This window comes from Micropterus dolomieu, linkage group LG05 (assembly GCF_021292245.1).
Source record: "Micropterus dolomieu isolate WLL.071019.BEF.003 ecotype Adirondacks linkage group LG05, ASM2129224v1, whole genome shotgun sequence".
Classification (NCBI taxonomy): Eukaryota; Metazoa; Chordata; class Actinopteri; order Centrarchiformes; family Centrarchidae; genus Micropterus; species Micropterus dolomieu.
The window spans coordinates 11,647,342-11,661,786 of NC_060154.1; the positions used below are offsets into that span (position 1 = coordinate 11,647,342).

At 40.1% G+C, this 14,445-nt stretch overlaps 1 protein-coding gene across 1 annotated transcript in view; it reads left to right on the forward strand.

Annotated features, from left to right (window-relative positions):
- The window catches only part of kdm4b (lysine (K)-specific demethylase 4B), a 67,144-nt gene extending 57,991 nt beyond the window's left edge, over positions 1–9,153 (forward strand). Inside the window, exons 18-22 of the mRNA XM_046049644.1 lie at positions 1,978–2,166; positions 3,240–3,416; positions 3,878–3,997; positions 5,440–5,532; positions 6,942–9,153. Of these exons, the coding sequence (XP_045905600.1) occupies positions 1,978–2,166; positions 3,240–3,416; positions 3,878–3,997; positions 5,440–5,532; positions 6,942–7,469 (1,107 nt within the window). The 3' untranslated portion in view covers positions 7,470–9,153. The remainder of the gene's footprint in view (positions 1–1,977; positions 2,167–3,239; positions 3,417–3,877; positions 3,998–5,439; positions 5,533–6,941) is intronic.
- The last annotated feature ends 5,292 nt before the right edge of the window (positions 9,154–14,445 follow it).

Genomic DNA, 14,445 nt, shown 5'->3' on the forward strand with positions numbered 1-14,445 from the left:
TGCAGGACAAATGAGGGATGGGGAAGGAAAGTGTAATGACAAAGGGACAAAGTGGACATGGGAGGGTTGAAGGATCCGAAGTGAATAAAAAATGAAGAATGAAGGTTGTGGGGTCGCGTGTGTGCTAGCTGGTACATGTCAAAGTCTGAAGACTAGACCAGGTTCCCGGCCGAAGGCGAAGATTTGGTTTGCTGGTGGTAGTTTCACGCTTAGGATGTGGGGATGAAATGAAAGGGGTTTGAAAAGGAAAGAGATCCAAGGGAGAAAACCCAATTCCTTGTATGATTGTCTTGAAGACGAGTCTTGAGTTGAAAAAGTGATGCAAGACACCAATGCAGGGAAAAAGAAAGGGGGGAAGAACATGTTGTTGAATGTCATTGTGACGGTTCAGGCTGCTGATATAAAGTTGTTCTTAAAGAAAGTGTTGACATTTTCAGTGAAGGCGGGTAGAGACTCACCACACAACAGACACTGATGACTGCACAAGCACGTTATGTGAGCAAAACCAAAAACAGCCGTTCTATTTTTACTGAATAGAAACCTGTTAGAGTCCCGAACAGAATAAAAGCTGTAAGTGAGGAGAAAATGGTTACACTGATTCCTGATTCATATTCTTCCATCATCTCTCTTTCATAAGATGCCCTACAAGTCCTGCAATTTAAGTATGTGCCAGACTAGAAGAGAGAAATGGGTTTGTGGATAAATTGGAGTCCTAGTTTGAACCTTCTTAGAGTAGGAGGGCAGAGGGTAGGTACTAAGTCTCTTCATAAATAATTGTTAAACAAGTTGATGCTCATTCTGTTCAGACATTTGACGATTATTTAACATAATTGCGTCCAGACTCCTCTTTTGTAAGCTTCTCACGGTTCTTATGAATATTAAACATCAGCAGCCTCAGTAGGACTTGTGATCTTCACTGTGGAAACAGCATGTTCACTGAAACACTAGACATATATATGTGCTTTGGAGGAGGATCTGTAGTTGTGAACTCTAGTGTTTGCCCAGCTACCTGTACATTTCTGTGTTGTAATTTTTGGAATAGACTAAACTTTTACATTCACTGGCACTGAAAGAAACCAGACGTTGCTTATAGTGTGCAACAGTCTGAACCATAAGACCATAAAAATATTCCTGTGTTCCTTAAATGTCATTTAAAGAGTGACAGGTGGAACCTGTATGGATTTGGATCCACGTTTTAAATGGTCATTTGGGTCCTGGGTCTGTTAAACATTGTGCAATACCAGAATGGATCAGAGAAGACCCGGCCGTGATCTTAATGCTAGATGCAACAAAACTGCAAAGCCGATTCTAAACAAGTCGCATTTGTCCTCCATCACCACGACAGCAAGTGGACTTTTAAGCTGAAATAATGATGTGGATTTAATGTGTATTTTACCAACTTTCTTGGCCAAGAGGATTGATCATATGTGTCACGGCCAGGCACAGGTGAGACTCCTTCTACCGATACATTAAGACTACAAAGTCTTGTTATGCCAACTTGTAAAATTTAATAGCAATCCGCTGTGAAATAGGTTCTGATTGGGTCTGTGTCTCCCAGATAGGTTCAGGTCAGACATTTCTCATTTCTGTATGGGTCCAGGTCCCAGTTTTGGTTCTGACATAGATTTTGTACCTGTGGTTTGCTGGAGGAAAGCCAGAAGAAGAACATGCGGTGCCATGTAGACTACGCTTTTCCATTATGCTTTAAAGAATGTAGTGGACTCTTGTCCAGTCCCCGTATGGTATGGATAGGCATTGGAACCTCATCACATGAAATTGTATATGTGTACAAAAGAGGGTTGGTTTCCTTTGTTCAGTGTAGATTCTGGGGTTGTACTCCAGCCTGATTAGATTTCAACTTCAATATTAACTTCATCCAAAAGAATCTTCCATTTTAAAGAGAATGCAAAATATAAGAATCAGCTGTCTCCAACCTAAACCAGCAACCAAAGTCTTTATTTTCTCTCTTCTTCGTAGAAGTGTGTGTTCTGCCACGGCCAGAATGCCAGTCAGAACCGCGGGGCCTGTATACAGTGCTCATACGAGAACTGCGCCACCTCCTTCCATGTCACCTGTGCCCAAATCGCTGGAGTAGTCATGATGCCGGCCGACTGGCCCTACGTGGTGTCCGTCACTTGCCACAAGCATAAAAGGGCCACTCCAAAGGTAAGTACAGAGAAATATTGGTAACACTTTCTATGAAGGTCATCGCTATAATGACTTATGCACATACTTATGACACGATATAATGCGTCCATAAGACATTATAACAGTTGTTATAAACACTTACAAACATGCATTAGGCGCTATAGCAAAGTTCATAACGTATTATGACATTTTGATTTAATGTTTTATAACTAATAGTAATACCAGTTTATATCAGTGTGCGGCAAGAATCTCTGACCATGTTCCATAACACATTATAACCACCGACTCTGCCTCGTTATGAATAAACTTTAGTCACCATTTACAATTAGTGATATAAAATGGAATAATAGCTTATAGTAATGTTTAAAGTTATATAGCATGTCTTTGTTTGCTTTAAGTAAAGTGTTAAAATATCTATCCCTGTATAATATATTACAGGCAGGAAAACAACTTTTATTTATGTTTCTTCGCTTTATGAACAATCTGTGTGAATTTTGAACATTTTGCAGTATAGCACAAAAACACAACATAATTACATCAAGAAAACTCATTGTCAGGGTGGTGGGAGATCGCTCAAGAGAAGACCTGTTGCCAACCATTTAACATCATGTAAGAAGAGGCTCAGATGTTATCACAGATGAATGGCAAGCCTATGGAAACAGCATTAAAGTGTGGGGTTTTGTAACATTCAATATTTTCAGATATGACAAGAGGTTTGGTCAAAGTATAGCTTCTCAGTTACTCAGGAACCACAGAAAGGTTCCCTTCACAGAGTACATGCATGTATTTTAGAGACTGTCCCTACATGAATATCTCAGTTTTACAACTGAATTCCAACAACACCACTCATGTTTTGTGTTAATGCAAGCGTGAGCCACTCTTCTTATTTAGGTTTATGTCATTTGGCTTTTGATGTTATCCAGAGCCCCTTCCAATGAATGAAAAGTTATAGTTATCCTCTTAGTATTTTTCTGAAGAAATAGAAACATCTGTTTGATTGCTACATGGCCATGGTTGAACACACACAAACTGTAGTGAGGCTTGATCCTGTTTGAGTCTCAAATTCTCTGTCCGGGTGTTTCTCCCTCCAGTCTCGGACAGCGCCCAAAGTCCCACAGAGCCTGAACCTTGGCCAGAGAGGGATTGGCCGCAACAGTGACGGCTGGTACCACCACTGTACCATCATTGGCATGGCAACGCAGACTTTCTATGAGGTCAACTTTGAAGACGGCTCATATTGTGACAACCTGCACCCAGAAAACATACTAGTGAGTGTTCTTACAGCTTAGTTAGACGCCTACCTGCAGACAATTTATAGCGATAACAAATTTAATTCTCTTTTTTAAAGCCAGGAGGAAATATCCTAGCAACTGGTATAGACATGGTAGTTGGAGCATCTTAATAAATGAAAATATGACTAAATGTGATTTTAACCTTTAATGACTCACTGCCACATGTTTGCAACAAACCTCATATAACATTACATCCTCAAAAGGATTAAATTCACTCATGATGAAGAGGTTGAACTAAATAAAAAAAATATGCTAGAGTTATATGAAGTAATCTGATGTTGAAAAATAATAAACCTTATCATGGAATCAGGAAATTTTAAATGTATCTTTGTATTCCTTGTGAATCAGGAGTTAATCAGCGTTAGTGTTTAGTAAAATGCCACAATCTTTTCCTTTGTCGTCACCTTTGTCTACATTCTGTTTCTTACCCCCTTCAGAGTCATGACTGCCTGCGTACCGGTCCTCCTGAGGTGGGGGAGTTGCTTGTGGTCCACATGCCCACAGGTCAGGTCCTCAGCGCTTCCTTTGTCAGACAGCACACCCACAAGTTCTACCAGGTGAGGGAAAAACACAGCTTTCAGATATTAGTTGCTCTCATTTACAGTCAAACCTGCTAAAATATGTGTCAAAACTCCACAGCATTGTGTGTGTGGCGGGTCACTTTAGCTCTCTAAATCTCGGAACAGGCTAGCTAAATCTCTGTAGGTAAAATGACATCACATTATAGTTTTTTGAATCACACAATTGATTAGTAAACATATCTTCTCTTTTTTTTAAAGAATAGGAATTTATCACATTCCTGAGTAACTGCTGTTCAAAATTCTTGAAGAAGTGTTTGTTATTCCCAGCTGTAGTGTATATAAATGTATGGACCTTGCCAAGTCAAATTTAATTGTAAGAAGCTTAAAATACTCATTCTAAATACAGTTTTACTAAGATGTGGTGCAAAAAAACAAAGTGTCAGGCAAGTACTCTGTGAGCAACAGAATAATTTACATATTGTTTTGCCACCCTCTGGTTTGGTTCCTTGATGTCGCATTTATCAATGTAGATTATGTAGGAGCATTTTTTGATAAAGTGTGACATTCAAACATCAAGTGGAGAGCTTTAGCATCACTGGTGCATGCTGGGGAATTTATGGCGCAAATATGCAGAGTGCTTACAAAGTGGAAAATGCAGACTTGAAGATGATGATTCTGGGACTGGTGTCAAGGGAGGCAATCTTGAAAGGTACTTACATACATAGATATAGGAATGCATTAGCAGACAAGGTTAAATGAGGCTGTTGAACTTAGATCTTGCCGTGACTGTTTTGTGAGCACATCTATTAGTGTCTTTCTGACACATGCACACACTCAGAAAACAAGGATAGAGTTTATGGGAGACTGTATCATAACCCAAATATCACTTTCTGAACAAGCCTGTCGAACCCTGTCTGGCTCATGCAGACAGACTTAAATCCAATGTGTAAAATATTGAATTGAACCAGCTGTCCTTCAGTGACACGAAGGGAGCAGGGACAGGACTCAGTGTGAGAAGAGGGGCACTGTTAACAATGAATTTAAAACAAGCCTCCAGCTAGTGACTGTGTCAAGGCCACAACCCCAACCTTTTTTTTTTTTAAGGTTTAAAAACACTTAGCTGAGGCTCTCATTCAGTTAGTGAGCAGCTTTGGGGTTCAGTGTCGTGGTCAAGGACATTTTGACAGAACACATGGTTGTTGATGGAACCATTTGTAATGTCTGAGATCCCATCTGTGACTTTCTGGGTACAAGTTTTTATTTTTTGCTCACTAAGCCACTGTGCTACTATTTTCTCCACTACCCACTAGAGCAACCGATGTGGTATCCTGCTGATGTAGCCTTTAGTAATTGTTGTTGGTCAAGTTAAGTGAGATTTTAAATTTTTTTACTCTTCTCCATGTCTGTTCAACTGTGCTCTCTACAAACCAGTTGGAAATGTTACTTGATTGATCCAAAATATAATTTTGTCCGCCTAGGTTGAGTTTCATGACCACAGTCAGCTGATGCTAAAACAGTCAGAGATCTATCAGCTCGACCAGGAACTGCCCAAAAGGGTCCGAACCAGACTGGTGAGTATATTACGGAAATCCTGCTGTATACTGTGCACGCACGTGTGTGCACACACACACACACACACGCACACACACCATACTTAGGTCACTCAGTCTTGTTGTAATAATAACTAAGAGGAAGAACTTCAGTTCTGCACATATTGGCTTAGTTTACACAATAGAATTTAGAATTGGTTACCAGCGGCAAATGATAAGAAAGGTCAGCCCAACAATAGCTTGTAATGTTCAATAAAATGACACTAAAGTAGTTGCAGATATAACAAACTATTTATTCAAGCAAACAACCAACGCATTGCAGCCCACCGTGGGATCAAGGCCTGTGTGTGGGCCAACACATGTAGGCTGTTAGTTTTAACAAATATCTGTTTTATCTGGTAAGGAAGTATGCTATGATAGATTCATGGAAAGCTTCTCTGACATTTAAGAAGTATTCGTGTCAGAAGAAGACGGGGTTGATCCTAATCAGTTGTGAAGACACTTTGCACACAATGGATTATATCCCTAAATCTTACTACACTGAATGATTTAGTAAGACGGATCATTCTTTCTTATCTTGCAGGAATTCATGCAATCTGACATAAACGGGTATTAATAAGTACATTATTCAAACAAACATCAAGGGTGAAAAAAACACTAATAAAATAAGAAGGGGAGGTTCTTAGATGCAAAGAAGCTACTGGCGTTAACTGTGTAACCAAGCTGAAGGTGAGTTTACTTAATTAGAAAACCATTAACCTGTTCTGAGCGATGGACAGCAACAGTAATTTGACCTCCCATTGGCTTTTGGCTAGAGCTGCAACGAATAATTGAAAAGTCGATTAGTTGTCAACAATTAAATTAACTGTAGACTTTTGATTATCGATTAACCGGATTGAGTCATTTTTTTAAGAAGAAATCTCTGATTCCAGCTTCTTAAATGTGAATGGTCTCTGGTTTCATTACTCCTCTATGACAGTAAACTGAATTTCCTTTGGGTTGTGGACAAAACAAGACATTTGTGGACATCATCTTGGGCTTTAGGAAACACAGATCAATGTTGTTCTCAATTTTCTGACATTTTATAGGCTAAACAACTAATCGATTAATCGAGAAAATAATCAACAGAATAATCGACAATGAAAATAATTGTTTGTTTCAGCCCTACTTATGGCGAGATCCACTGGGAATGAAACGAGAAATTGGGTTGTAAATGTAAAATATGCCATTGTTTCTGATCAACTATTTGTTCAAAATGCAAATATTAATAGTGGATACATTTTCACACTCCATATTTGGACACTCTCAAGTCAGACAGTAAATACTAATAATGTACTATATAGCAAATAGGAAGTGATTTTGGACACAGCCAGACACCCCTGATAATCCCTACGCGTCCTCAGTCTAAGTCTGTACCTGTCTGTTTCCAGGCCATTCCTGTCCCAACGGAGGTATTTTCTTCAGGAGATGAAGCCCAAGCAGCCAAACGCCGCTGCCTGACCTCAGGTTTAGGCCCTTCCGCTCAAACCCCCATGGAGACTGCCAGTAAGCCCGTCTGCCCCCTTACTACAGCCCCGGTAGCAGCACCAGCAGCAAAACATCACAGTGTTAGTACACCGCTGACCTCACAACCTCTGCCCCAGGCCGCCACGACCCCACAGGAGGCCCCGGCCACAACCAGTGGCATTCAGATGGTCACTGAGATCCCAATGGACACAAGTGCCGACCTCACCAACGTTCTAATGGCGTCAACCGTGGCCTCAGACCCCACGCTGATTCCACAGACGACCCCTTTTCAGTCGTTGAACTCTGACCCCCTCCTGTCTGCCATTTCCCCTCCCCAGCCGCCACAGCACATGTCCGACAGCTACATGCCGAGCAGTGGCTACGTTTCCTACATGGAGACCCTTCTCCATTCACATTTCCCTCAGGACGATGGACCCGGACCCCTGTATTAAAAACCAACTCCACTATATTATTATTATTCCTTGGCCAGTGGAGGCTGAGCCAATAGGAAGTAAGCTAATGGAGGTGGATTCTACTGAGTGCTGTATTAATGGACAAAAAACATTTCCTTCATCGGCTCTGAGAGCTCAGGGCGGGAAAAGGAACAGACACAGACACACGAGCACTCTTTTAATGCATGTTACTTTTCTATTTTTGAGTTAATGTATTTGCAGTGGTGCTTTAGCCTACTCTGAAGCAGCAGCTAAAAAGGACGAGGGTTTTTTAATTTGTAAAATTATTATGTTGGTTTTTTTGGGGTTTTTTTTTGGCCTTTTTGCTCTTTCTTGTTTTTGTTCAGCTGCTGTGCTTTTCTCCTTCATCGTAATAGAAATACGTCTCTGGGTGGCATCAACTCCATACCTCGTTGCATTAATTCAATGACAGCACACTCCCTTTTTCTTTGTACAGGAAGCTAATTACAATGACTGCCTCTCAGCATTGAGGCCCTGTTTCACTTATTGTTTCTTTTTTAAATAAAATAACCAGCAACAAAATTCTATTTTTCAATCCAGCCACTCTTGGCTTTGAACTGGTGAAACTAAAGACTCAAGTAATAATGTCACATTGTCCATCTACAGGATAATTTCAGTAAGGTGTTTATTATCAGATTGCAAGAGGTAAATGGGGAGATGGGGTAAAAAAAATAATGTATTGTGGGGGGAATCCAGTATTTAAATGTCTTAGTCAAATATTGAAATAATTATTTGTAATAGAAGAAACCTGTTGAATGCAACACTAGTAGATGTGTCTGCAGGATGCATTGAATTTTTGTGAAGATGTGTCACAGTAGTTGACAGGTGAGACCTTTATGTATTGACGTCACTCATATGGTCATTTTTGGCGGCTCCACTTTTCACACCCAAAACTATCTCAGGGTTCCTACATGTGGAAAATAAATTCCGTTTTAACATCCAAGTCTTCACACCGTTAAGGAAATACAGAACAGCCCAGAAAACTGCCTCAAAATATTCCTCAGTCATGATTGGCGCGTGAATATGTTGCTTATATTGTCATTTTTGCTCCTGTTAACAGTTTGTCTGCTACTCTTTACTTTCACATATTTCTCCTATTGACACATGAAGTGGTCAAATGTATGAAGTCCCAAAGGCTCTTAAAAGGATGAAAGTCTGGAAAATGTCTGATATTTGGAAATAGAAAAATACGTAGGAACCCTAAAATCTGGAAATATTTTGTACCATTCTTGGTTTCAAGTGTGTATGAATCAATATTGTATATTAATAACGTGTTTTTTCTATCAATGTATCCTTTCTATGTTAATTTTCTGAATTGGATTCACAAGCTTGGCAAATCTAAAATATTAATAATTTTATTTTGACAGATTGCCACAGGTTACTCCGTTTTACTACTCAGTTTGTACTGGTACATCATTTTTTTTTTTTTTCCCAGATGTGGTCATTTTTTGCTACATAGGTGCTACAGAAACATTAAACTACTGATGGACTGAGTTTCCCCAACACTGTCACCTTGTACATACCGCAGGCCTTGTGTATTGTGAATCAAATTTGTACACATACCTTTCTTTTCCTTCCCCCACCCTGAAATTTGGAGCACACCTGTGATATCCGTCATGAAAATCTTGTTTCATAGGGATTAAAGTGGGTTGCTAGTCGCCAACTCTTCTTCGTTTTGTGTGTTCAGTAGCCCAGAGATTCAAGAAGTAGTTTGTGGGTAACAATCCTCGTACTAACTATGGAAAATGAATGGAAAGGCCGGACTATTTCTTGGCCAGGCGCAGTGATTTCCCGGAGACGAGTCACTGTGAGGTTGTCAGGCAATAAGCTAATTGTTTTTTTGTTTTTTTTTACCTCTGGACAGGGCCAGGCGAGCTGTTCTCTCCTGCTTTCAGTCTTCATGCTAAGCTGTCTGACTCCTGCCTGTAGTGTCTCTCAGGTCTGTGTGGTATTTGTAATCCAAGTACTGCTGTCTCCTACATCATTTAGTTTTCTGGGATACACATTCTGCTTCGGACGTGTTTAATGTGAACACACTCAAGGCCTTTCAAAAAATTCAAGTTAACAAGGCTTCCTTTCCCAGATTTGCTCAAGGATCTTGGATCTTGAATGAATAACATTAGTCTCACATTGACACAAATTTTGGACATTTGTGTCAGTGAACAGCATTGTTAAACCCCCTCAAAATGTTTAAATCCAGATGAGAGGAATTAGTTGTCATGACGTTTTGTAATTTAGAAATGGAACTTATCAGAGCTGATTTTAAGTCTTATGGTCTAAGTTGGAGGTGAAAACGCATTTAAAAAATTATTACACATGCCTGGAATATAACACATGAGATGCTGAAGTCTAAATACAGATGTTCTCAGAAGTGTTCATATGAAGTCTTGTCAATATTCTCACTTTAACCATCCAAACCCTTACCCAACCAGCTCTAATACATAATTTTGCATCTTAAAGAAAATATTACCAGCATGACATTTACTTTATAATGTTGCTTTTCCCTTAAGGGAAAATTATATTTTTTCTATGTATTCATTTAGTAATGGTTAAATTTAATTAAGGCCACCAGGGTTGCCGCTGGTCTGTGGTGTGTAATCGCCTTTCTCCGACATGATCCGCGGCCTCCTACAGAGACGAAGAGATTTTTAAGTGTATTTTCAATAATTGGCAGTGCAAACAGCAGCACTGCTGTTTATTCCTCGCTGCAGCGACTCTTTGGCAGGAATTCTGGATTTGCACATTAAGCACACAGCAGGGAAGTATGTTTTTTCCTCTTCCTTGCTGGGCTTGTCACACAAGTTATTTTAAGATGTTATAATTAGCAGGAAACACCACCCAGACCAGCTGAAACTCCCTGCAAATAAATGCCACATTTTATATTTTTGGAAACGGAATAACTTACTCTGAAGGGACTATACTTATATTTTCATAGGACTGCGGATGCGAGGTAAATTATTTATGCATAGGGAAAGTGCTTTCTTTCTTTTTCTTTTCATTTTGAACCAGCACACATGGGAAGGTTGAAAAATATACTATTCCAAACCGTGCATAAATGGTGGAAATGCTTGAACATGTACAAAACAAGCAGTAAATACAACATTGGCATATCACCTTTTTAAGTGATACGGTAAACTTGTTAGCAAACAGTTGCTGATTTACACATTGAGCAGATGTAGATCAACTTTGACATTCATCTGGACTGGTGTTTCTGGGCACCTGATGAATTTAAGTCAATTTGCTCTTTTTAGCTCCGTTTGTGGTCTCCACTAACTCCTCAGGAAAATATCTGGCCCATAAGCTGCTAAATGTTCATGCTAAAAGGCTCAGTTAAGTCTTCCTCCCAGACGTTAAGGAGCAAGGCACACATCCTGGAGAAAGGGAGATTTTGCCTTTTAAGGTACACTTTCTCTTATTACAAGCTGTGTCAATCACCTGGTTAGACGTGCACAATTATCTGTTTTACTTTTTGTAAAGAGTCTAAACACTCCATACTAGGCAAAAACAAGTGGGGTGACAACAAATTGAAGCTATCAAAGCACATCTTTATAGCCAAATACACAATATCCAGTAACCTTAAGACATATATTAGCTTAAGGAAATGTTAAGAAATCAGTTCAGACTGTTAACATACTTCCTTGATTTACTTAAAATTTAGAGCAAGGACCACTAATGAAACTGTGTGTCCCAAATTAGCAAACATGCTGCTGAGAAATAGTTTGGTGTCATTACACACAATGGTGAGCCATACTTTGTACAAATACCATACACACTTTATTTCTTCATATAAAGAAAAGTCCTTGTTACTTCATGATTATTTTCCCTGCATCCAGGTCAGCATGTTAACTCCTCAACGTTACGTTCTCTTTATACGGTTAATTAAACATAACATATTAGTCAATACATAGTCATACAAGCCATTTCTCTGGCTCTCTTTGGCTTTCAGCTTTGGGAGTCTAGGTCATGGGCCCTTGGAAAGTGGAGTTTCAGTTTACTAAGTTAGTGACAGCTGTAAATTAATAAACTGGCTCCCTTTGTTCATCCTGAGTCCTGCAGCGGGATGTGATTTCAGCCCACCTCCTGGGATGTGGGGGGATCAAATTAGTTGGCTCCAAGCAGGCCTGTTGTGGATGGAGATTTTCCATTAGTGACCCCGAGTCCTGCAAAGGTCATGGGACATCAGAGGTTCCTGGGGGGGAAGGTTTACCTCTGAGTCATAAACAAGCTCTGTGAGGAGCCAGAGGCACTTCCTATTATCAATGGCGATACAAAATCTTTATCAAAATCTGCGTTGATGCTACATTCCTCATAGCGGAAGAGCAATCTAAACATGCACTATGACACACCCATAATAGAAAAAGTACTTAACTTGTATACTACTGGTACAAAACACCCTTGCTCTTTGAATGACACCAAAACTTGTTTTTCCCGTCATTGCAGCTTCCAGAAAGGCAAATGACGTCACATTGTCCACGTCTGCCACCGGATAAAAATACACCACTAACCAACACAATGTGATCACTAGCAGCTGTTTTTAACAGTATCAGTGTTTTCTCCCTTCATGTCCTGATACTAACAGGATTCACTTTGATTCTTCAGTGTTAAGAGCTTCTAAATTTGGGAGAAGCCCAACGAGAAAAGATTGAAGTGGAGAGAGAGAAGGTCACTGAAAGAACAAGAAATCTGTGTCTTATGGACAAATCGTTAATGCTCTCATCCACACACACACAGACACACACTACTAGCTGTGCATATGGCAAGGCTGCATTGCCCTCGCTGGATCAGGGCTGGCCATTAACATTCTGAAGTGCCCGCTGTGTCTTTGCAGAGGAACTGGGGATGTGCCAGCTTGGCAATTACTTTAACAACTCCAGAGTTTGATTTCTTTATTCAGTTGAACCCAGCCAAGGGTAAAACTAAGGAGAAACGTGAGGAAGAGGACTCCAAAAGGAAAAAGTTTAGCCTTACCCAACTGTAGTTTAGTTGGGAAAGGAACAGGCAACTTGTGGCATTTTAATAATATCTTAATGATATCTGGCAATATAACAAAGAGAGTATTGCAACAGCATGTATCCTTGTGCCTCTGGAGACCACACACATCTGTAAGTTCAAAGTTCGTGACAGCCAGCGAGAGAGTCTGCCTCCACCAAAATGTCCTTGAGGACGACACTGAAACAGCTAACCTGTTGGATGACTATCAGACAGCTGAATGGCTCACATGGAAATGGAAATCAGTGAATGCAGTGGGATCTAATTGCAGATGGAAGTGGCAATTATGTTGACAAGCTGGTTGATATGACAGGCTCCATTATAGCCTTAAGCTTTTATTACATTTCTGCCTGGTAAATCATTTCACTGAAGCAGTATTACCATAATGACTTAGTGGAGCTCAGTCTGTCAACACTGTCCCTTGTTTCAAGGGGACTGGACTGAGACGTGGCTGATCTCAATGAACTTCTCTAGACACGGAGGGCTTTCAAGTGACGTAACTGCATTTAGTAACATTCTCTGGTATTGGATATGAACTCTCAGGCGACACTGAAAGTGAAAAGCATTTGAAAACTGGATTTTGAGTGTTCATTTCCCTGTTGTTTGTGCCTAGTTAGCTCCATTGCTGCACTGTCATTGACACAGCTGGTTTGTATGTTAGCTCATTTATAAAGTAGAGATGTTAGAAGAGTAAAGCATATTTATTTTTCATGCTGAGGGTGGGACATCTGCTGGTAACTGCTCAAGCCACTTCCGATACTTTTCACCAATAAGACATGTTGGTGAGGTGATGACACCTAACGTGACTATCGTGGTGTGAATGTTTCACTGAGACGGGGTTGTGTCAGCTGGAAGTGCAATTTATATTGTAGTGGTACTTGAATGTGAACAAAGAAAGCCAGTTTGCCACTGATAAATGATTGAAATGCTTTATATTTAATTTATAGTCTAGTGGTTGGAAAAGTTGCACAAGATCGTGGATCTTTTTTTCCTGTTGTCTGGATGCTAATTATTTTGTACAAGACAAAAACAACCATGTTTTTCAAGACCTAGACAGAATTTGAACCAAACCCTTGGTGTTAACCAAACTTGCTTCTGACTTGGTAGTTCAGATAACAGCTTAATCTTAACAGCTCTAAATTACTTTTGCTATTTTGCCAGCGTGAACATGTTTCAGACCCACTACACCGCTTCTGTTTCTGCCCAGAATGCAGTTTTGAATTTTTGTGTTTCTGGAGAGTTTTTTATCCCTCAACTGATTCATTAGTGTGAACTGTCTGCAGATAACTCCCATACCAGCGCTGAAGGTACTGTAGCCTAGTGAGAGAGCATCCAGCAGATAGGATTGAAATCACAAAAGCACAAAGGAATTCCAACTCAACACAATGCACCTTAAACACACAAAAAACAAGTGATGGAGTGAGTGATGGATTCCTATGGATTAGTTAGGCTTTTTAGAGGAAGTGAACCATAAACGGTCACTCAGATGAAGTGAGCAGTTGGCTCAGGGTTTATCAGACAACCGAAAGTAATAGATATGCAAGTGGATACCACACACATCATTCTGTATGCATTCATTGTCTGTGTATGTGTCATTCGTCACTGTTTGTTTTCAAATATGGAAGGTTTCCTTTATTCTGGAAGGAAACTTTTTGTTACAAATGTCCTGATGTGGCGATGCAGCTCTTTTGCTCTGCTGCTGTTTTTCTGTCCCCCATTTGTTTTCTCTTGCTCCAGACGCAATTAACTGAAAAGAAAAGCAGCTTGGAGAGCAAGAGGGAAAGAAAAACAATGTTGGTAAGTGCTGGGCCTTATTAATGAAGTGAATCTTCATCCAGTCACACACAACAAATAAATGGCCGCCCCCTTGAAGCTCTTAATCGGCCCATTAGTCTTCGAGCGGCCGCAGCCTCTGTTTTTTCCCCCTCCCTCTTTGGCTTGTTCCCTTTAGACCAGACCAGATACA